This window comes from Schistocerca americana, chromosome 7, assembly GCF_021461395.2.
Source record: "Schistocerca americana isolate TAMUIC-IGC-003095 chromosome 7, iqSchAmer2.1, whole genome shotgun sequence".
NCBI lineage: Eukaryota > Metazoa > Arthropoda > Insecta > Orthoptera > Acrididae > Schistocerca > Schistocerca americana.
In genome coordinates this window covers 373,225,354-373,247,154 of record NC_060125.1, presented here as the reverse complement: position 1 = coordinate 373,247,154, position 21,801 = coordinate 373,225,354, and the positions used below count along the sequence as shown (strand labels likewise).

At 44.4% G+C, this 21,801-nt stretch overlaps 1 protein-coding gene across 1 annotated transcript in view; it reads left to right on the top strand.

The window, feature by feature from the left end:
- Nucleotides 1-21,801, top strand: part of LOC124622949 (lipase 3-like) — a 94,535-nt gene that overhangs the window by 48,256 nt on the left and 24,478 nt on the right. The window contains exons 4-6 of the mRNA XM_047148740.1: nucleotides 4,936-5,182; nucleotides 7,987-8,145; nucleotides 17,551-17,638. Of these exons, the coding sequence (XP_047004696.1) occupies nucleotides 4,936-5,182; nucleotides 7,987-8,145; nucleotides 17,551-17,638 (494 nt within the window). The remainder of the gene's footprint in view (nucleotides 1-4,935; nucleotides 5,183-7,986; nucleotides 8,146-17,550; nucleotides 17,639-21,801) is intronic.

The following is a 21,801-nucleotide window of genomic DNA, read 5'->3' as shown; positions in this document are numbered from 1 at the left end:
CGACCGAGGCACACAGGGCCAACACCCGGCATCATGGTGTGGGGAGCGATCTCCTACACTGGCCGTACACCACTGGTGATCGTCGAGGGGACACTGAATAGTGCACGGTACATCCAAACCGTCATCGAACCCATCGTTCTACCATTCCTAGACCGGCAAGGGAACTTGCTGTTCCAACCGGACAATGCACGTCCGCATGTATCCCGTGCCACGCAACGTGCTCTGGAAGGTGTAAGTCAACTACCCTGGCCAGCAAGATCTCCGGATCTGTCCCCCATTGAGCATGTTTGGGACTGGATGAAGCGTCGTCTCACGCGGTCTGCACGTCCAGCACGAACGCTGGTCCAACTGAGGCGCCAGGTGGAAATGGCATGGCAAGCCGTTCCACAGGACTACATCCAGCATCTCTACGATCGTCTCCATGGGAGAATAGCAGCCTGCATTGCTGTGAAAGGTGGATATACACTGTACTAGTGCCGACATTGTGCATGCTCTGTTGCCTGTGTCTATGTGCCTGTGGTTCTGTCAGTGTGATCATGTGATGTATCTGACCCAAGGAATGTGTCAATAAAGTTTCCCCTTCCTGGGACAATGAATTCACGGTGTTCTTATTTCAATTTCCAGGAGTGTATTTGTATGGAGCGTAGCCGTGTATGGAAGTGAAACATGGACGATAACTACTTTGGACAAGAAGAGATTAGAAGCTTTCGAAATGTGGTGCTACAGAATGTGGTGCTGAAGATTAGATGGGTAGATCATATAACTAATGAGGAGGTATTGAATAGGATTGGGGAGAAGGGAAGTTTGTGGCACAACTTGACTAGAAGAAGGGATCGGTTGGTAGGACTTGTTCTGAGGCATCAAGGGATCACCAATTTAGTATTAGAGGGCAGCGTGGAGGGTAAAAATCGTAGAGGGAAACCAAGAGATGAATACACTAAATAGATTCAGAAGGATGTAGGTTGCAGGAGGTACTGAGAGATGAAGAAGCTACCACAGGATAGAGTAGCGTGGAGAGCTGCATCAAACCAGTCTCAGGACTGAAGACCACAACAACAACAACAAATCTAGTGATCAGGTTTTTAAGAGTTTAATAATATTGAATTAATCTCCTTTAGAACTGGGGTATCAGTAGCAGAAATAACTATATTTCTGTTTGATAAAGTGAAGTTGATATTGATATGTCTGTAATTAATATCGCTATGACAAGAGTCTAAATTTTTATCGAGGACATTTCCACAACTAATTTGGGTGTAAGCAGAATCACGATATATTAAACGATTTAGGAAGTATCTGAGATGAACAGAAAAGGTGCATCGTCCTGTATATTTCCACATCCAATGTATCATACTAACATCACACTTAGTAACCATGCTGCACGTCACTGTCACACCGATAGCCTTTGCCCGGGTTCCCGAGTTCGATTCCCGGCGGGGTCAGGGATTTTCTCTGCCTCGTGATGGCTAGGTGTTGTGTGCTGTCCTTAGGTTAGTTAGGTTTAAGTAGTTCTAAGTTCTAGGGGACTGATGACCATAGATGTTAAGTCCCATAGTGCTCAGAGCCATTTCACACCGATAGCCTTCGCTTTCTTGACATCGCTACCTACTCAGATGATGAACTATTCCATTTTATGGTGACAAGAGCTTCTGTCTCCAACAGTAAAGTAGTCTTTAATTCAGCAAATATAAGCAGAACAACTAACGTGTGCTGATTTCTCAGTGACACTGATGAAGCTCTGGTCTCGACATAGATGTCATTGTTATTATTTTAAAGGCTATAGCACACTAGATACCTGACCATAGTAGGCTTATAGCTTACGAGATCAATGTATTCATCAGTACAGACTCTCTTAACTGTACTGAATACTGGTTGCCAACATAAGGCGCTTAAAACTTTCTAGATAGGCCCATTAACGAGTATCTGAAATACATTCCATGAAAGGATGGAGACATATTTGCCAGATTTAGTGTACAATTCTCATTTTTCTAACATGCTAAATTTTTGGACAATGAGATATATTTCTTTCTAGCTTTGTAGATATTTTTTCTTTCTATCTCATGAGTTCATAATCACTTTCTACTCGCAAAAGGTTGAGGACTGGCACATGCTATATTATGTCGTAACTGTTTCATAAATAAGTCAGTTTCACTTTTAGTTACTCTGGTACTCACGAAGTTCATTTTCTATTTGCATTCTTCTGGAACAATATTTTAAGGACAAACATATTAGCTATGTCATTTCTGCCATCGTACACATTGATTTTCGCAGTAGAGTCGTTATTTAGTTTGCATTTTAATTCTTCCTTACACCTTCGATTTCCATCTCACAGCCGTTCATTAGTTTCTGCAACTCTTTATAGAGTTCATGTTACCTTTTCATCAGAATGCGAGAATTTTGGTGCAACAACATAAATTTCAGTGACATGTTTATTTTTTTATTTTTAAGGCAAATCGGTGATTTCTGTAATATCTACTACGACTATGTTTTAATTTTCTTATTTCCATTACAGCGCACGATTTATCTATTTGCTCTGTTGCTCTGTTACTGTAGTTGCCGGCCGGGGTGGCCGAGCGTTTCCAGGCACTACAGTCTGGAACTGCGCGATAGCTACGGTCGCAGGTTCGAATCCTGCCTCGGGCATGGATGTGTGTGACGTCCTTAGGATAAATATTCATCCGATCGCGATAGAATACCAAAGTTCCAGCATCTTGCACATGGCGGTCATCATCAAAAATAGTTGTGCTCACTGCTGAGCGTCGTGACGCTATGCAACAAGCGCCTCCATCCTGGATGCTTACCTGTGTCTCTTACAGCCTACTGAAGAGGTAATCCAGAGATCTTCTTGATTTGGTCAGTCCATGTGTTCCCTCCTATTTCCGTTGGTCTCCTGCCCTCGTTCTCTCTTCTATGAGTATTTTATCCAGATTTTTTCCATCTGTTATACGGCCAAAGAAATGAAGAATGTGTTGGTTGACACTAGAAGAGAGGCGCTTGGAGATACGGAGTTATTCAATAACGGACATACTTGTTCTTTTTTCTGTCCATCTTATGAGCAGCATCCTACGGCACCACCAAAGCTCAAACGCATTGATGCGTTATTTATGTCTGTCTTTAAGGGCCAATGTCTCATGCCCATGAAAGAAGACGAAAAACACGAGTGTTTCAACAAACTGGAACTTTGTGGTGTTCGTTATTTCTATGTTCTGCCAGATCTTCGTGAGCTTCTTCATAGCCACAAGCCCTGTCATGATCCGTCTTATCTCATCTTCACAGCTCCCCGTGCCACAAGATAGAAGAAAGAATGCACTCCTTCCACTTCCTTTTCTCGACCTGTGAATTGAACCTGTACTTCTCAATCAGTTATCATGAGTTTGGACTTGCTGAGGTTGAGGTTCAGTCCATATGATAGGCTAAGGTCTTTTACCTTTGTTAATACCTCAGCTAGTTCCTCTTCTCTGATAGCTAAAATCACGGTGTCATAAGCAAATCGAAGGATTTTAATAGCTCTATCACCAATGGAGACGCCTTTAGTCCAACCGTCAAGCCCGTTGCTAATGACATGTTCTGCATAGATGTTGACAGTTGGGGATGTAGAACAGAACCCTATCTGACACCTTTTGATATACTGAAGAAATCAGACGTATCAGCGCTTGTCTTTACAGCTGCGAAGGTGGTTATGGAATAGACTTCTGATCAATGCTGTCAAGTGTGGTGAAACACCAAAGTCTGCAAGCACCTGCCACAACTTCTTCCAGACAACAGTCAAAACCTTTCCTATAGTCAAGCAAGTAGATGAAGACAGATTTATTTATTGAGAACCTATTCTCGTGTTTATTTTCCTTCGGCAAAACCTGCTTGTTTTGTGGGTATGTGAAGCTGAATATCTGGCTTCAAACGCTGGTTCAAGATGTAGAGCAAATTTTACTTGCGTTGGGTATGAGAGCAATGGTTAGGTAGTTGGAGAAGTTTCTGATTGACCCTTTCTTGTGCATGGGGATGAAGAGAGACTTCGACCAGTCTTTCGGCCACTCCCCAGTTTAAAATATTCTAGTACACACTGAATACAGCACATCAACACCTTCCTGACCTATCTGCTTTACCATCTCACCAGATATACTGTCTAGACCACGGGCTTTATACTGTAGTTGTATTTCGTTCTATATTTCTCTGCGTAAGATTGCATGCTCCAGTGTAAGCTTGTCAACTGCTTGATGTCTAGTACACTTGTTAACTCGAGAATGCAACTTTTCACAGTACTGTTTCCACCTCGCAACAGCTTGTTCCTTGTCTCCGATAGGGTTGCACGTGGCGGAAGAGATTTCAAAAACCCTGCCTTCGATGCATTACAGTCCGCCCGAGCCTGAAGCTTGTGGTGAGATACCTAAAGAGACTTAAATCTCAACAGAGCCGTGTTCACAGCAGTCTCATCCCAGGCCCGAGCGATTCTCAGTCTTAAGGGCCTGAGATCGAATGTCAGCAGAGACCTAATATTAGTTATGTCATTTAGGGGTTAGTCAGCATTTTTTTAGTCCAGGGGATGACAGACTTTGAAGCAGCGCACTTTTTGGCTACTTTTTTTGATCGGCATAAAACTGACCATAAATATTGTTACCATAAGGGAAGTAATACCGGCAGTTGCATGGTGTGAACTTTCGGTTTGGATTTTGAAGTCTGTCCTACGTGATTCGCTTAATAATTATGATGATGTAATCTGTTACTACTCACTTCTTATTAGATCATCCTTTGCGGAAAATGAACATTATATAGACACCAAATTGCTGGAATTTTGTTACATACAAATGAAGCACATTTTATTGCACTTTGCTTTGCCAGATGTTCTGCAAGTTGTTAATTGCTTGTTGTTTAGAGGTATTAAATCGTAGATAGCAACTGTAACGGGCCGATAGGAATGTGCTCTGCTCTGATCGGTTACAGCTGGCACGAGCAGGGGGTGTACGACATCCCAGCTGTGATCGATCACATCTTATACACAACAGGACATCGAGACCTCTTCTACATGGGCCATTCCATGGGCACCACCATGTTCTTCGTCATGGCGTCCGAGAAGCCTGAGTACAACAAAAAGATCAGGGCTGCATTCCTCATGGCACCGGTGGCCTACATGCGCCACATCACCAGTCCATTACTGAAGCTGTTTTCAGAATTTGAAGGACCGTTGACGGTGAGCATCCAGACGTATTTCTGTGGGTAAGGTTGAATTCAGGATTCGTCATAGAATTCTGCACTATTGCGCAAATACTGTACATCCGAAAATAAGCTGTAACGACACTGCTTTCATGAGGATAACTCTTTGTTTCACACTGATGCTCTATAAGGCTACAGTTGGCTGCATTATTCGAGAAAGAAGAAGAAAAGTGCGCTCTCGGAAGAGAAAAATATGCCATGTGAGCGTGACGTGATTAAACTGACACTGCTGTTTAAAGAACACGCAGTAACAGAATGTGCACAGATATCGCTGCATTTGGTGGCTTCCACCGCCACCGAAATCATGCGGACACTAAGCTGTAGTTGGGCAACATGTCAAGCATCCACAGCCACTCACGCACTGCTTTCCAGCAACTGGTAAACCGGCTGCCCCGGCCGGAGTGGCCGAGTGGTTCTAGACGCTTCAGTCTGGAACCACGCTACCGCTACGGTCGCAGGTTCGAATCCTGCCTCGGGCATGGATGTGTGCGATGTCCTTAGGTTAGTTAGGTTTAAGTAGTTCTGAGTTCTAGGGGACTGATGACTTCAGATGTTAAGTCCCATAGTGCTCAGAGCCATTTTTTTGTGTTTAACTTTTAAATTCTGGAAACGTTACCATTTTACATTGTCAGTTGCTTCATCTTGTATTGAAAGGTATGGAACTGGGGATCTAGAAATGAAGGAGAGGCTTCGTCCCCGCTGTAGCCCTCAACCCGACAACAGGCTACAGCAATCCACTCACCCCACGGCCGCCCCAGACCGAACCCAGGGTTATTGTGCGGTTCGGACCCCAGTGGCCCCCCACAGGAACGTCTCACACCAGACGAGTGAAGAAAGTGTTTGGGCAGCAATCGCCGAATTGTGTAACTGAGGCGGAATAAGGGGAACCAGCCCACATTCGCCGAGGGAGGTGGGTAACCGTCTAAAAAACCACCAACACCTGAACTCGACACTCATCCGCAGGGCGGATTCGCGCCGAGGACCGGCACGCCTTCCCGCCCAGAAAGCAATGCGTTAGACCGCATGGCTAACCGGGTAGGCTGCTTCCTCGTACTCACGAAGAGTATGAAAATAAGTAAGTGGCCAAATCAAACAATCCAGTAGCTTTATTTACACCAGTCACACTATGTGGTCACCTGTCAAAACCTTAAATGTAGTTCGTAAGGATAGATACATACTTGTATTGATCTAGGGATCACACAGGGAATGCCATGACGCTCTGACCTCTGGCCTGGTCCCTCCCAATGATTGTTGCAGTGTGTCTGCTTTGAAATGTTACACACCTTACAGGCCAATGGCCATCTGTCCGATGGGGCACCAAAGGTAGTACACCGGAAAATGCCACCTGTCGCCTCTCAGTTCAGTATTGGCGTGAAAATCCCAGCCTTCGTCGCACCCAAGCAGTCAGCATGGGTGCATGAACCAGGCGCCTGCCGCAGAGGTCGAAACGCAGCAACGTTCCCTAATGGTCGTTGCAGAGACACTGTTGGTAGGCCCTCGGTTCATGGGGGCGGTCAGTTGCTCATTATTTTCATCGTGGCAGCAACAAATGGCTCTGAGCACTATGGGACTTAACTTCTGAGGTCATCAGTCCCCTAGAACTTAGAACTACTTAAACCTAACTAACCTAAGGACATCACACACATCCATGCCCGAGGGAGGATTCGAACCTGCGACCGTAGTGGTCGCGCGGTTCCAGACTGTAGCGCCTAGAACCACTCGGCCACTCCGGCCGGCTGGCAGCAACATAAGCAACCTTTACGAAATTGTTTCGAATGAAAAACAGCCCACAGTTGCACTAATTATGTTTACATAAAATTAGTGTAAACCCAGTTAGTGCAACTGTGAGCTGTTTTTCATTCGAAACAGTTGGACATCTGTACTCCCGTTCACGTCTCCACAGCTGTCGTCCACCTCTGTCATTGGGCCCCATGGTGTACCACAGTTGTCTCGGGCACCGGTTGTGAATAGAGCCATTTTGCTCTGCAGGGCGTACTTTAACCACGGTTGCATGCGAATGGTTCACAAACTTTGTGACCTCAGATAAATCGCTCCGTTTCCTCATTACGATAACGACTGCGCTGTTTTCCTCGGCCATTGGACATGCTTTGTATACCTTCCACAGCCAGTGCTGCCACCTGCCCTTTATGTGTGGTTATCGCACGTTGAATTCGAACATAGGCGGTGGTCACAGTAATGTGAGTAGACTGTGTACTTTCCTTAATGCGTCACGTGCCCGCAGTATAATCGGGCGGAGTACAATGGGCGGTGCTTCAAATGGGTCTACGCACGATGGGACTTAACATCTGAGGTCATCAGTCCCCTACCTAGATGGCCGGTGCTCACATTGTTTCGGCACATCAGTGTGTTTGTGAATTTTTTTCGCACGGATATCTAAAATATGAACTGCTTCAAATTAATTTTGTCCTATTCTCTTTCTCCAATTTTCTGCTGTGTTGTCTTTGAAAGTTGATTTATGTCGGATTTTTACTGCTGTTTTTTATGGCGACGATATGTAATTATTTATTGTTGCTTGGTTCAAATGCCAGAGCCCTTATGTTGTTGCGATATGTAACTAAATGACTCAACGGTTATTACCTTTATCTTTTCCTTGCAGGGATTCTTGCCTCTAGTTATCCTGTGAGTACATCACCTGTAGAAACCGCAAGCCGCAGTGCCATGTTAACGTTCATTCCCACACTGTGTGGCCTTTTTGTCTCATCATTATCACTTTATTTCATATCACCCAGATACTTGTAATTCGTATTCAATTATCTTCAGGTCTTGTTGGAGATGGTAGGAGTAGACGAATTCGAGCCCACCAATGAGATTACGAAGAGGGCAACCGACATTGTCTGTAGCGACCGCTCTTTGGCGCAAAATGTGTGCAACAACGCCATCATCCTCGTCGCTGGTTACAACGGAAAGGAAATCAACGAGGTGGGTTGCTGAATTTAGCGCTGCGCCTTTCTTTCATACATTCACATTTGAATTCGCTGGGCCTCAATGCTACCCTTGCGTAATGTGTGGTATAGCTTATTGCAATAACAACAGCCCATTTTTGAATTTGTTCGATGTCTGTCATGCCAACTTGATAAGAACTCGAAACGCTGGAGCAATAATTTAGAATTGGTCTCACTGTTCGGTGGTTCTAGGTAACTGTCAGCTCAGCCAGAAACTCATTTCAGCATTGTTATAATGTTCCCCAGTACACTGCAGTTTCTTTCTCAGATCGCATGGTAGCGTTATATTCTTTTTCAGAAGTCGATGTGACGTAATTCTCCACAGAATGAATTCTGGGAAACGACAGAGTAGGCCAGTTTTGACGCCTTGCTGCAGATAATGTGTCATAGGCCAGGCGTGTGGCCTTCTACAGTCGTCTTTCACCCGAACTTCTGGCGTGACTTCGTTACAGACAATTTCGACTCCCCATGGCAGCATACATGTTCTGCTGTCACACCACGAGACTGTGTTGAGGGGACCGTAAGAGGGAAGTGCCCTGTACGCATGCATAAGATAACGTAACTTCTGAAGTAAAGAAAGGTAAATGAAAAGGAGTATTAAAAAAATCTGCTACAGGTAATTTACATTAAATGTACATTAATGTACATTAAAAGCACATTAAATACAAAAAATATACAGATTTATAATTACAAAAGAGTTCTTAAAGAACTTATATCTCAATTTAAATATGGTAACTTACAATGTTCTTCCACGGTCGCCACTTATAACATAACCATTTATATGACACATGGCTGACTGAGAGAAATTAGATCAATAAGAAATTGAGGAAATAATCTCTGACAAATGTCACATGTAAATGCAGATTAATAAGCAAAATTAAAGAATTCAGCAAAACACAAATACTTGTGACACAGTCGGTTTCAAATACAGCAGTATGTCGCAGAAATCTATAAATATTATAAATTAAACCTCCACCACGTTTTTCTCTCTGTGTATTATGCATAATGTAAGGAACAACTGTAAGAATTTTGATTCAGTTTTCAGTAATCGGTAGAAAGATACACGAGGAGGGTTTGTGTATACAGTATATGATTATAGTAATGATCAGTGGGTGCTACACATATTGTTATTTGTTCCACATTTAGTTGATGTTTGGAATGATATCTTGTGGCAATGGTGTGATCTACGTTCTGCTCAGCTACACAGAATGGGTTGTCTGGCGGGAAGGGCAGTAAACCTCAAATCAACTGCGAAGTTGACCAGAATCTAAACATATTATAAATTTCAGGCCTGTGATACGTTTTTCTATCTGTATTTGATGGTTAATCTCAGGAACGCTTTTCACTGATAGACTGATTCATGAGGAAGGTTCACGAGTATCATTACATGTTATAAACAAGTTTTCTGGCCATAGATACGTACAAGGGAACATTACCTGGTGTTAATAAACGATCTTGATAAAATTAGGCGGATATGAGGAGGAGTCAGAATAACGCAATATGTATATTTTCGTATATTGAGGTTCTAGCGGGGACTGATATTAGAATCTTTGAGCGTCAACTTTCACTTTTAACGTGTAGAACACACCGCAAAAGATAATTTGGTACATTAAGTTTAGACGGAATGTCTTTAAAACCATGAAATATAAAAAAAATGTGTTACACATAAAAGTTGAAATGTAATTAATGTTTTTGACAACTATATAATCAAATTCACGCCTGATCCATTCCTGTGTAACAAAGCTGGTTTCTGAAATAAAATTATTAGAAAATAAGCTAAACACGGCGTGCTTAAGCTAAACACAGCGTGCTGTTGGAGTATCCGTTTCACGTATGTGTATTTTATTTACGGAAAGTAATAAGTAACTTTTTATGATAGAAAAATCATTACGATAGCGATAATCTGTAAAGAAATCCTTACAACGAAACGTTTTATTGCATTTTAAATATAGAACGAATGAAATTTCTTCACATGATCCATACGATGGACAACACAATATAAAACATAATTCAGCAGGATGTCAAACTATGGGGGGCGATCCGCTAAACATCCGGATTTGTGCGAGACGTATTTCAGTACATTTGAAAATGTTGGCGAAGGGAATGGACTAAGTTCCAGTGACTAAGTTCTAGTTGATTATATTGAGGTTCTAGCGGGGACTGATATTAGGATATTTGAGCGTAACTAGATATGAAAAGCTTCTCACAGAGTTCTTCCAACAATATTAGTCGTATAGGTCCAAAGGCTGTACCTAGTCCACTATTCCATCGAGCCTTCTGATATCATCAGGTGAATAAGTTCGTTGTCCTCAGGTACTACGCTCAAAACGGTTCTTTCACAATGAACACCCCGAGAATCTAACAATAATAGAGATTTTTCTCCCGTAGTGTCAAATATCGTTTGGCTGGTCAGACGTTAGTTGGAAACTGGAAATTCGCGGTAAGTTCTATGGGACCAAACTGCTGAGGTCATCGGTACGTTGGCTTACGCACTACTAAATCTAATTTAAACTAACTTACACTGAGGACAACACACACGCCCATGTCCAAGGGAGGACTCGAACCTCCGACGGGGAGGGGGGGGGGGGGGGAGCCGCGCGAAACGTGGTAAGGCGCTCTACACCGCACGGCTACCCCGCGCAGCTCAGACGTTAGTTCACCAAATTTCGATGGCGTCACAAGAATATATGGGGCTTCAGAAAGAGATTCTCGAATTCTCGATCCAGACTCTACATTAGTTTCTACTGAAACTATAAAAATAGCGGTGGTTAGTGTTATTCAAACTGTAGTTTCTCAGCATTCTACCACGGATCAAACCTATTTTAATGGAATGAGTCATAGCTGTTAACCATTTTCCCTAGGGACCTCATAATGTTCCTGACTTAGTCACGATCTTACATCCTACATGGCGCCCATCTTTGATTACTAATGTACTTGTTACTTATATCGTCCTTTTACATCCGTGAACAGTTACATTTCGTGTTTACAGCAAAATTTCTTATCTCTCTTCTAGTTTATCCTTACAAAATTACCGAAGTTTTCGGGGCACCCAAAGCTTTCTTCGCCTGAGTCACTGAGTCTGCACTGGCTGGCGTAGCGCCCTTTTTTGTGGCAATCCAAACAAACTACGGGATGTGATTCAGTGCCCTGTTAAAATGTACTGGTTGCATATTACAAACGCTAACGATTCGGCCCTCGATCTCTTACCAAACACTGCAAACACAATATTATGAGAAAAGTAAGGAAAGACCAGTCTAAAGGATGTAGGGTACCCCACGAGTGGATTCTAAAAATCAGGATGCAACTGACATATCGTGCTGCCCCAGTTGAATCACTGCTTGCAGTCTTCTGCCAGTATGTGTACTCTCCTGATCGTCATTGATTCATCAGTCTCCAAACCAACACCACTTCTGACACCAAAATGTGACGGTGCAGAAGTGGAACACGAGTAGTAGTTCTTGCTTGCGAGTTTGTGCTCGAATCTGATGCGCGCGTTGTAAAGTTCATAGGTGGTTTAGCAGGCAGGTGTGATGTGTGGGGAAGCTGAAGACAAACTGACGGCGATCGTACAGCAGTTCTTCTTTAACTTATTCAGTTTAGACAGTCTTCTGAGTGTACCCTATTCTCTGGCGCGGTACGGTGTTTCTACGAACAGGCGACAGCAGAGGTGGCTGGACACTCACATCGTATTCCCAGGATGGTGGCAAAGTGCGGGACTGCATTGGGGCCCAGATGTGCTCGGCGGTGGGAGATGCGTCCACGCCATCAGCGCTACGCTGAGTAGCACAGGCTCGACATCACAGAACTGCCAGGCTGTTCGAACATGCCGAGCTGGTTCATTCACGTTTACATGCTGCTGCTCCCTTCTGATTTCACGGTAAAGGAGACATTAGTGAGTCGCGTCGAATGTTCTGCGCTGTGGAGACGACCCAGTTGTCGTATTTGGGCCGTAATATTTCCCTGAAGGCTGGCCTGGCATCAGCACATGTGATCTGTCGACACCGAGGCAGTGGAAAAGCTGCTGACTGGACACTCCTCTGGCGACCACTGACCGCCTTTATCTGTGGCCTGATTCATCCTGGCGCTCTATCGCTGCGTCTAAGTCACGTTATATCTTTACTCTTACCGTTTACAATTTCCTCGTTTCTACGGAAAAATTCGCCCTCGAATTTTGCTCAAACACAATCACTAGTTTATTTAGAATCATATACACTTCACATTTCTACTACCACTAACGCCGCGCGGGATTAACCATGCGGTCTACGGCGCTGCAGTCATGGACTGTACGGCTGGTCCCGGCGGAGGTTCGAGTCCTCCCTCGGGCATGGGTGTGTGTGTGTGTTTGTCCTTAGGATAATTTAGGTTAAGTAGTGTGTAAGCGTAGGGACTGATGACCTTAGCAGTGAAGTCCCATAAGATTTTACACACATTTGACCATTTGAACCATCACTAACGAGGTCACTTTTTTCTTTGCAACATTTGCCTTTTCTGTCCGACTTCACTACCATTTGGTTCTACGGAAAGGTCTTTGTTGGTGGGATACTTTGTCCTTCATCAGATTAGTTCTTTTGGGGTAGCAGCTTTTGGTTCCACTACTTGGAAGGGAACGGATATCAGCATGACATTCTACGACTACGATCTGGTCTGCTCTTATCTAATCCTCTCTGCATCAGCTTCTAACAGTTTATACCAGTAACTCACTATTTTTCGCCAACAACTTACAAGAAAAATACGTGTTCTATGGATCAAGCTTTGTCTTCATCTATGTGGATCAAAACTGACCTATGATCAGAATGGGTCGTTCACTGCTTCAAAAATGGTTCAAATGGCTCTGAACACTATGCAACTTAACTTCTGAGGTCATCAGTCGCCTAGAACTTAGAACTAATTAAACCTAACTAACCTAAGGACATCACACACATCCATGCCCGAGGCAGGATTCGAACCTGCGACCGTAGCGGTCGCTCGGCTCCAGACTGTAGCGCCTAGAACCGCACGGCCACACCGGCCGGCTACGTTCACTGCTATATTCCTTGACAATACTGGTCTGTGTGAACTCGGAAGTATGCGTACTGTCCTTTTGCTCCATCTCCTTACATATCAACAATTCGGAGAAGTTTATTTACAACAGTAGGAAACGTATGGTAGCTTGGCTTTGGTCGCGTCTAACGTCATGGCAGGGAAATGTAGCCGAATTTCAGTTACCTGTTATTCTTTTCACTCGTTATTAATGCTTTAATACTTCCTCTCGCTCTGAGAGATCTATCCAGTGGTCCTACTTCAGAAACTCTTCGATATCATTGACCCACCTACAGGCGCTACACCAGCCCCCCCCCCCCCCCCTTTGTTCAATCGTAACATTTTCCCAGCCTGAGGCGCTACACCAGCGCACCCGGTGCTGGGTGCTGTACAATAATGTAAAATTTTAGAAAGCATCCTGTAATTGGAGTACAACGATCAGTACAAAATGCTGTAAATCAAATAAAAACAGTCTAGATCGTTTTTTCAGAGTTTTAATTTGTTAGAATCCGGTTTCGGCCCCTTCCTCATACCATCGTCAGCGTTTTTACCGTTGCAATACAGTAACAATACGTATTCAGTACAGAGGAATGAAAATACGCCCAAACAACGTCTAGAATATGAGCTAAAATAATTAAAAAGTGCTATACACATTACGACTGCCGGTGGCGGCAGTTGGAGAGAGATCCTTAGAAGTATGGTTATCACTGCTGAATTAGGTAGCTTTGGACGGGATTATATAATGTAAGCTCCGGCCATCGCCTACAGCGTTACATCATTGATGAACAGTCATGCGTCCGATATACAACATTGATTGGTTTAGACGAATTTATAAGAAAAATAGATACAGCAATAAATACACAAATTACGTATTTATACATTTTACGTGTCTGTAATCCCTATCGTGTGCGGACTGCCCCTGTGGGCATTTCTATGCACTTCCTGCAGCAGAGACAACTGCATTTGGTTACCATAGTAATGGCTTGCCAGAATCCACAGTTGCACTACAGCGAGACCCACCACAGAAACCGTGGCAGAGGACGGAACGAAGAAGAGGCAGCGAATGTCCGGTGGCTTGCAAGTCGATCTTCGTGCTTCAGTTTCACTCGACGGCAGTAGCGAAGACTGTTGCCACAATATAGCCTCCAGAATACGAACAGATTTATTTATAACACCAGTGTGCTATTTTATTATAAGAATATTTGTTAATACTGAAAAACATACAGATTTTGAAAAATGATCGCTTAAGCGTTTTATTATGACCACTGGAGGCCATATTGTGGCAGCTGAGGACGGAATTAAAATCTCCTGCGATGATGATCTCACCTTTCGCCTACCTCAGATAATACGGGACATCTTCAGTAAAAAACTTTGCCCTTGCAGCTCTGTTATTTGATCTGGAGGGAGCGTAGAGATTTAAGAGTTACCCCATTCAGAACGCCTTTGACGATGCCTCCTCCCGGCTATTTCTCTACGTCCCGTAACTCTAAACCATCCCCGGTTAAGATACAGCAACCCCGAAATAACGTAATAAAGGCTTCTTCAATGGTATAAAGCCGTTACTTGATATTTGATTTCGTGTTCTCTCGTGCAGTTAGCGAAATATTTTTTCTATCTAAGTCGACTCACAGTTTTTCTGTTTAAAAAAAAAAATATTCTTTTCTGCTCGCTGAGTTATTCAGCTCCCCTGGTATTTCTAAAATGGCGCTTACAGCCTTTAAACTGTATTTATAAGCTCTCATATAGACATTTTGTTACCGTGTCTGCTGCTGTCAGATAAAATTATTGTCTTCCACTGCGTGTACAAAATAATGTTCATCGTAACATTTGTCTGTCTACATTCTGAATGTTAACTAGTGTGTTGGTATTTGTGGCTACTACACTCCTGGAAATTGAAATAAGAACACCGTGAATTCATTGTCCCAGGAAGGGGAAACTTTATTGACACATTCCTGGGGTCAGATACATCACATGATCACACTGACAGAACCACAGGCACATAGACACAGGCCACAGAGCATGCACAATGTCGGCACTAGTACAGTGTATATCCACCTTTCGCAGCAATGCAGGCTGCTATTCTCCCATGGAGACGATCGTAGAGATGCTGGATGTAGTCCTGTGGAACGGCTTGCCATGCCATTTCCACCTGGCGCCTCAGTTGGACCAGCGTTCGTGCTGGACGTGCAGACCGCGTGAGACGACGCTTCATCCAGTCCCAAACATGCTCAATGGGGGACAGATCCGGAGATCTTGCTGGCCAGGGTAGTTGACTTACACCTTCTAGAGCACGTCGGGTGGCATGGGATACATGCGGACGTGCATTGTCCTGTTGGAACAGCAAGTTCCCTTGCCGGTCTAGGAATGGTAGAACGATGGGTTCGATGACGGTTTGGATGTACCGTGCACTATTCAGTGTCCCCTCGACGATCACCAGTGGTGTACGGCCAGTGTAGGAGATCGCTCCCCACACAATGATGCCGGGTGTTGGCCCTGTGTGCCTCGGTCGTATGCAGTCCTGATTGTGGCGCTCACCTGCACGGCGCCAAACACGCATACGACCATCATTGGCACCAAGACAGAAGCGACTCTCATCGCTGAAGACGACACGTCTCCATTCGTCCCTCCATTCACGCCTGTCGCGACACCACTGGAGGCGGGCCGCACGATGTTGGGGCGTGAGCGGAAGACGGCCTAACGGTGTGCGGGACCGTAGCCCAGCTTCATGGAGACGGTTGCGAATGGTCCTCGCCGATACCCCAGGAGCAACAGTGTCCCTAATTTGCTGGGAAGTGGCGGTGCGGTCCCCTACGGCACTGCGTAGGATCCTACGGTCTTGGCGTGCATCCGTGCGTCGCTGCGGTCCGGTCCCAGGTCGACGGGCACGTGCACCTTCCGCCGACCACTGGCGACAACATCGATGTACTGTGGAGACCTCACGCCCCACGTGTTGAGCAATTCGGCGGTACGTCCACCCGGCCTCCCGCATGCCCACTATACGCCCTCGCTCAAAGTCCGTCAACTGCACATACGGTTCACGTCCCCGCTGTCGCGGCATGCTACCAGTGTTAAAGACTGCGATGGAGCTCCGTATGCCACGGCAAACTGGCTGACACTGACGGCGGCGGTGCACAAATGCTGCGCAGCTAGCGCCATTCGACGGCCAACACCGCGGTTCCTGGTGTGTCCGCTGTGCCGTGCGTGTGATCATTGCTTGTACAGCCCTCTCGCAGTGTCCGGAGCAAGTATGGTGGGTCTGACACACCGGTGTCAATGTGTTCTTTTTTCCATTTCCAGGAGTGTAGATGGCACTCCTGGTGTAATATTCACCTGCCCGCAATTGCTAACGCGGGCGCCTCAGTCTGACACTACCGTAGCTCGACGCATGTGAGCAGCCCATAGTGGCTTGCCTTTTTATGTATTCTGTTTTATAAAAATTTTTTGACTAAAGCTTTATTGCTTGATTTTTAGTTTAATAAGTGACATGTAAGCATTGTTTCTTTCTTGCACTGCTAGCTAGTACTTACAATTAATAAAATTTTTTCTTTTATGTAATTTTGTAATTATGTTATAGGACAATTTGAGAGTTTTATTTTTGATGAAGGCACTCATAGCAGTGCCGAAACCTGGGTCAGAAGACTCCTTTTTTGCGACCGAGGGCTGCTATTACTGTTAATTTCACTTTGTAAACATTTGCTGACCATACACAAACTTTAACTAAATTAAATTTCCTACAAAAAGATACTGCTCATAGAGCAAGCGAGAGAATATGAAAATCTCGCGCTTGATTTTTGAAGGCAAAATGTGCCGGCCGCGGTGGTCTCGCGGTTCTAGGCGCGCAGTCCGGAACCGTGCGACTGCTACGGTCGCAGGTTCGAATCCTGCCTCGGGCATGGATGTGTGTGATGTCCTTAGGTTAGTTAGGTTTAAGTAGTTCTAAGTTCTAGGGGACTGATGACCACAGCTGTTAAGTCCCATAGTGCTCAGAGCCTTGAAGGCAAAATGTAACATTGTGAGTTGCATAAACAGAAGTCAGTATGGGCAGCTGACGCACCATGTATACATATTGTCTACATTTCAGTATATATGATCGGGATGGCGGTGTGCTGACTACATGCCCCTCCATATCCGCATCCAGTGACGCCTATGGGCTGAAGATGACACGGCAGCCGGTCGGTACCGTTGGGGATTCATGACCTGTTCGGATATAATCTGCTGCTTAAGTTTTACCCGTTTTACACTTGAAATACCTCATGAGAAAGCAGAATGAGTGACCGATAACGAGCTACTGGTACAGTATTAAACTATGACGAGAAAATGCATATTTGGAGTAAGGGAATATTTTTTTGTTGTCTCTTTCCAGACAATGCTACCCGTCTACCTGGCGCACTCACCGGCAGGAGCGTCTGTCAGGCAGCTCGACCACTACGCCCAGGAGATCCGAAATGGAGGTGAGAGTCGATGCTAGCCTTCTCCACAGACGTAGATGCATGTGTTGTCAACAACTATCATATGAGTACTTTGTCACCCAGCTGATATCAGTATGTCAGTCTTTGCTTGCTGTCACAATATTGTTTACATTGTATTGCTTTATCAGTAAGTGTAATGACAGCTAGCCTCATTTCTTCCCGCTACACTGATTCATCACACGGAAGCTTTGAATGGGTGAACGCCATTCATTAGATTCAGGTTAGTTTAGCATAAGTTACCTAGGAGTTCAGTATGAGGAAGTATGGGGAAAATCATCCATTCCTTCCTCAAATGTTCCTAAACACTGGTAAAATGTATTGTGCTTGTGATTGCAGTAGGGTATCATATACTTATTTAGGTCCCTAAAAACCCTCCCTGCAGGAGTAGCTTCAAGTTGGTAGTTAGATATTAATGTATGCTTAATGTAAGTTTCTGGCAGAAAATCTTTCCACTTATCACCCGTGAAAGTAATGCCATTATCTGAAAGAATTCCTTCTGATGATAGGCTCACTTACAGCAGTACGTGTTTCATACAGTGTAACATATATAGAAAAAAGTCATAACAGTACCAATACCTCAATCCTGTTTTGCGTCTGATAGGGATCCACAGATGCTAGAAGTCACTATGTGTAACTCTTTTGTAGATAGGATACGATGCAGTTCACACTTCCTACATGTATATGGAGGTCTTGTCTTCTGGCAAAGCAGATGAATTGTAAATAATTACTGCATCATCTATCTTTAGTCATTAATTCTAATCTGTTTTGCACACATGATCTCTCCAAAATGACCCCAGGCACAATGAGCATGCCATATGAATTTATTTTTTGCCTCAGCAGGTATGCAAACACACTAGGCCTTGAACTCAGGATGTCTCTTGTTGAATAACACGCCAGTGTGGATCTTATAATGAGTGCTTAACTTCTCAGATGGATCATTTAGTAAATGCTGTTCCACTTTCAGCCAGCATCTGTGCCATAGTTTTGCGTAGATCCAAGAAGCAATTCGTATTTGACTCATCCGTCAATAAATATAGTTCAATATCACATTCACGATCATGTCTCCTAGTTCTTCACGCAGCCTAGGTGGGGCATCTGCCACTACAGGCCGCGCGGGATTAGCCGAGCGGTCTCAGGCGCTGCAGTCATGGACTGTGCGGCTGGTTCCGGTGGAGGTTCGAGTCCTCCCTCGGGCATGGGTGTGTGTGTTTGTCCTTAAGAGAATTTAGGTTTAGTAGTGTGTAAGCTTAGGGGCTGATGATCTTAGCACTTAAGTCCCATAAGATTTCACACACATTTGAACTTTTTTTTTTTGCCACTACATTATGTTGGCCCCTGACATGTATTGTGTTAAAACTGTACTCTTTTGCATCTAGCGACAACCTTGATAGTCTTGCATGCAATAATATGCAATTTAATAACAAACTGAGGGCTTGGTAGTCACATACAAATTTGTATGTTTGCTGTATATGTTACAGTGAAATATTTTGAAAGCCATCATTACAGCAAAAGCTTCTAACTCGTTGGTGAAGTACGATCTGCCACAACTAGTTAGAATCCTCCTTTTGAAAGCGATTGTACGAATGGTTGATTTACTATTGATTGGACGTATGTGAAACAGATACAATGCTAGAAAAATATTTGATGCAGCTGTTGAGAGGGAAAATCCTAACTCATGTCTGGATGGTATAATAACTTTGCATTGCAAAGAGCTTGCTTGATCTGTTCAAAAGATTGCTCGCATTCCTTGGACCAGTACCAATGCTCATGCTTTTTGAGCAGTCGTGTCAATGCTTCACTATTCAGTAAATGATTCAGAATAAGTCAGTGATAAAAAGATACTAACCCATGACCTAAATTTAATTGGTTCCTAGTTCTGCGGCATGTATATTCTTCAGCATATTAACTTAGGTTGAATTAGTTCTCAGTGCCGTCAGCACAGATTTAACTCAAACCAAGTCAAGGAAAAGCTTTTTCATAACTTATGACAGTTACAAATTTTCGTTTATGAATTACAAATAGTATTACAACTACTTTTGAAATCATTTTGTTCCTTCCCCAAATCGAAATTTAATGTTTTGCGTGCATCTGATGATAATTTGAGCATATAAAAAGGACATATTGCCTACGTTAATGGAGGACTGAACATTTACTTAAAACGGGATCTAACTGCCATTGGTGCCACATCAGGAGGGTAGAAAGTCACATATTTAGCTTTTTCTGTGTGCTTTCGTAATTTAATTCTTAAATTATTTGCCTGGTTTTGTAGTGAAGAGATGTAATCTCGCGTTTTAGTTACTGTAGAGTGTAGATTCGCGCAATCTGTAACGCAGTTCCCGCTCTCATGTTTTGATTGGCCAGCTGCACAGCTCAGAAAGGCACCGGCCTCCGTCACGGAGACACCAGGAGAGACTCGGTTAAATTTTGGCTCTGTCTGCGTGCTTTTTTAGTTAATTCTTATGTTATTAGTTCTAACATAGGATTTATGCCTGGTGGATGCAGATGCAGGAAGAGCTGGCTCCAGTTCATGAACATCTGAAGACGCTTTTGGCTGTAGTCGGCCATCTTCAGGCCTCTACCTCAGAGTGTAACGGTGGTGGAGAGTCTGGTGCATTGCATGGGACATCTCAGGTCTTGTTTCGTGCATTGGCTTTGCTGCAGGGGCACCTTGCAGTGTACTAAACATGGCGGAACTGCTCTCACTGCGTGGTGGGTCGAAAGTTGTAATATATTTGCTTGGCAGGCGGCGAAAGACTTCCCAGCGGGCCGCACGTAAGGCCTCCCCAGTTAGTCTGGTTCCAGGTGGCTGACACTGTCCCTCAGGCAGGTGCAGTCAGTTGTCCTGTTTCAGAGGAAACCTCTCAGCCTGCAAAATCCGGGCAATCACAGAGGCCGGGATAGTTGATAGTTGGGAGCTCCAACGTTAGGCGCGCAATGACACCCCTAAGGCCATGGATGCCAAGAAGGGGAGACAGCCAATGTACACTCCATGTGCATACTGGGTGGAGTCATTCCAGACGTGGAACGGGTCATTCCGAATATCATGACGAGCACAAGCTGAAAAAAAAAAAAAAAAAAAACTGGCCGAACGGTTCTAGGCGCTTCAGTCCGGAACCGCGGTGCTGCTATGGTCGCAGGTTCGAATCCTGTCTCGGGCATGGATGTGTGTGATGTCCTTAGGTTAGTTAGGTTTAAGTAGTTCTAAGTATAGGGGACTAATGACCTCCAGATGGTAAGTCCCATAGTGCTTAGAGCCATTTGAACCATTTTGCACAAAAAACTGCAGGTGGTGGCTCACGTCGGTACCAATAATGTGTGTCGCTTTTTATCGAAAGAGATTCTTTCTGGTTTCGAGCGGGTAACAGAAGTAATAAAGGCTGCCAGTCTTGCTTGTGAAATGAAACCAGAGTTCACCATTTCCAGCATAGTCGATAGGACCGATTACGGGTTTCTGGTACAGAGCTGGGTGAAGGGTCTGAATCAGAGGCTCAGACGGTTCTGCGTCTTTGTAGGCAGCAGACTCCTCGACTTGCGCCGTACGGTGGTTGGGTTTCGGGCTCTGCTGAATAAGTCAGAAGTCCACGTCACGCAGGAGGCAGCTACACGGGTACGAAGGACGTGGACTGGGCGGTTATTTAGGTTACAGTGTCTCGGGGAAACACAAGAAGGGCTTCAGTCACAGGATGCAGGTCGAACACAGGAAGAATGTATATACAGGAACCATCGGTACAACAGTTGTAAACTGTCGTAGCTGTGTTGGGAAAGTACCAGAGCTCCAAGCGCTAATAGAAGGCACTGACGTTCAAACCGTTACAGGCACAGACAGCTGGCTAAAGCCGGAGGTAAGTTCAGCGAAAATTTTGCAAAGAACCCAACGGTGTTCAGAAAGGATACGATAAACACAGTTGGCGCTAGCGTGGTTGCTGCTGTTAGAAGTAGTTTATCTTGTAGCGAAATTGAAGCAGGCAGTTAGTGTGAGCTAGTATGGGCAGAGGTCATTCTTGGCAATCGGAGTATAATACACTACTGGCCATTAAAATTGCTACACCAAGAAAAAATGCAGATGAGAAACGGGTATTCATTCTACAAATATATTGTACTAGAACTGACATGTGATTACATTTTCACGCAATTTGGGTGCATAG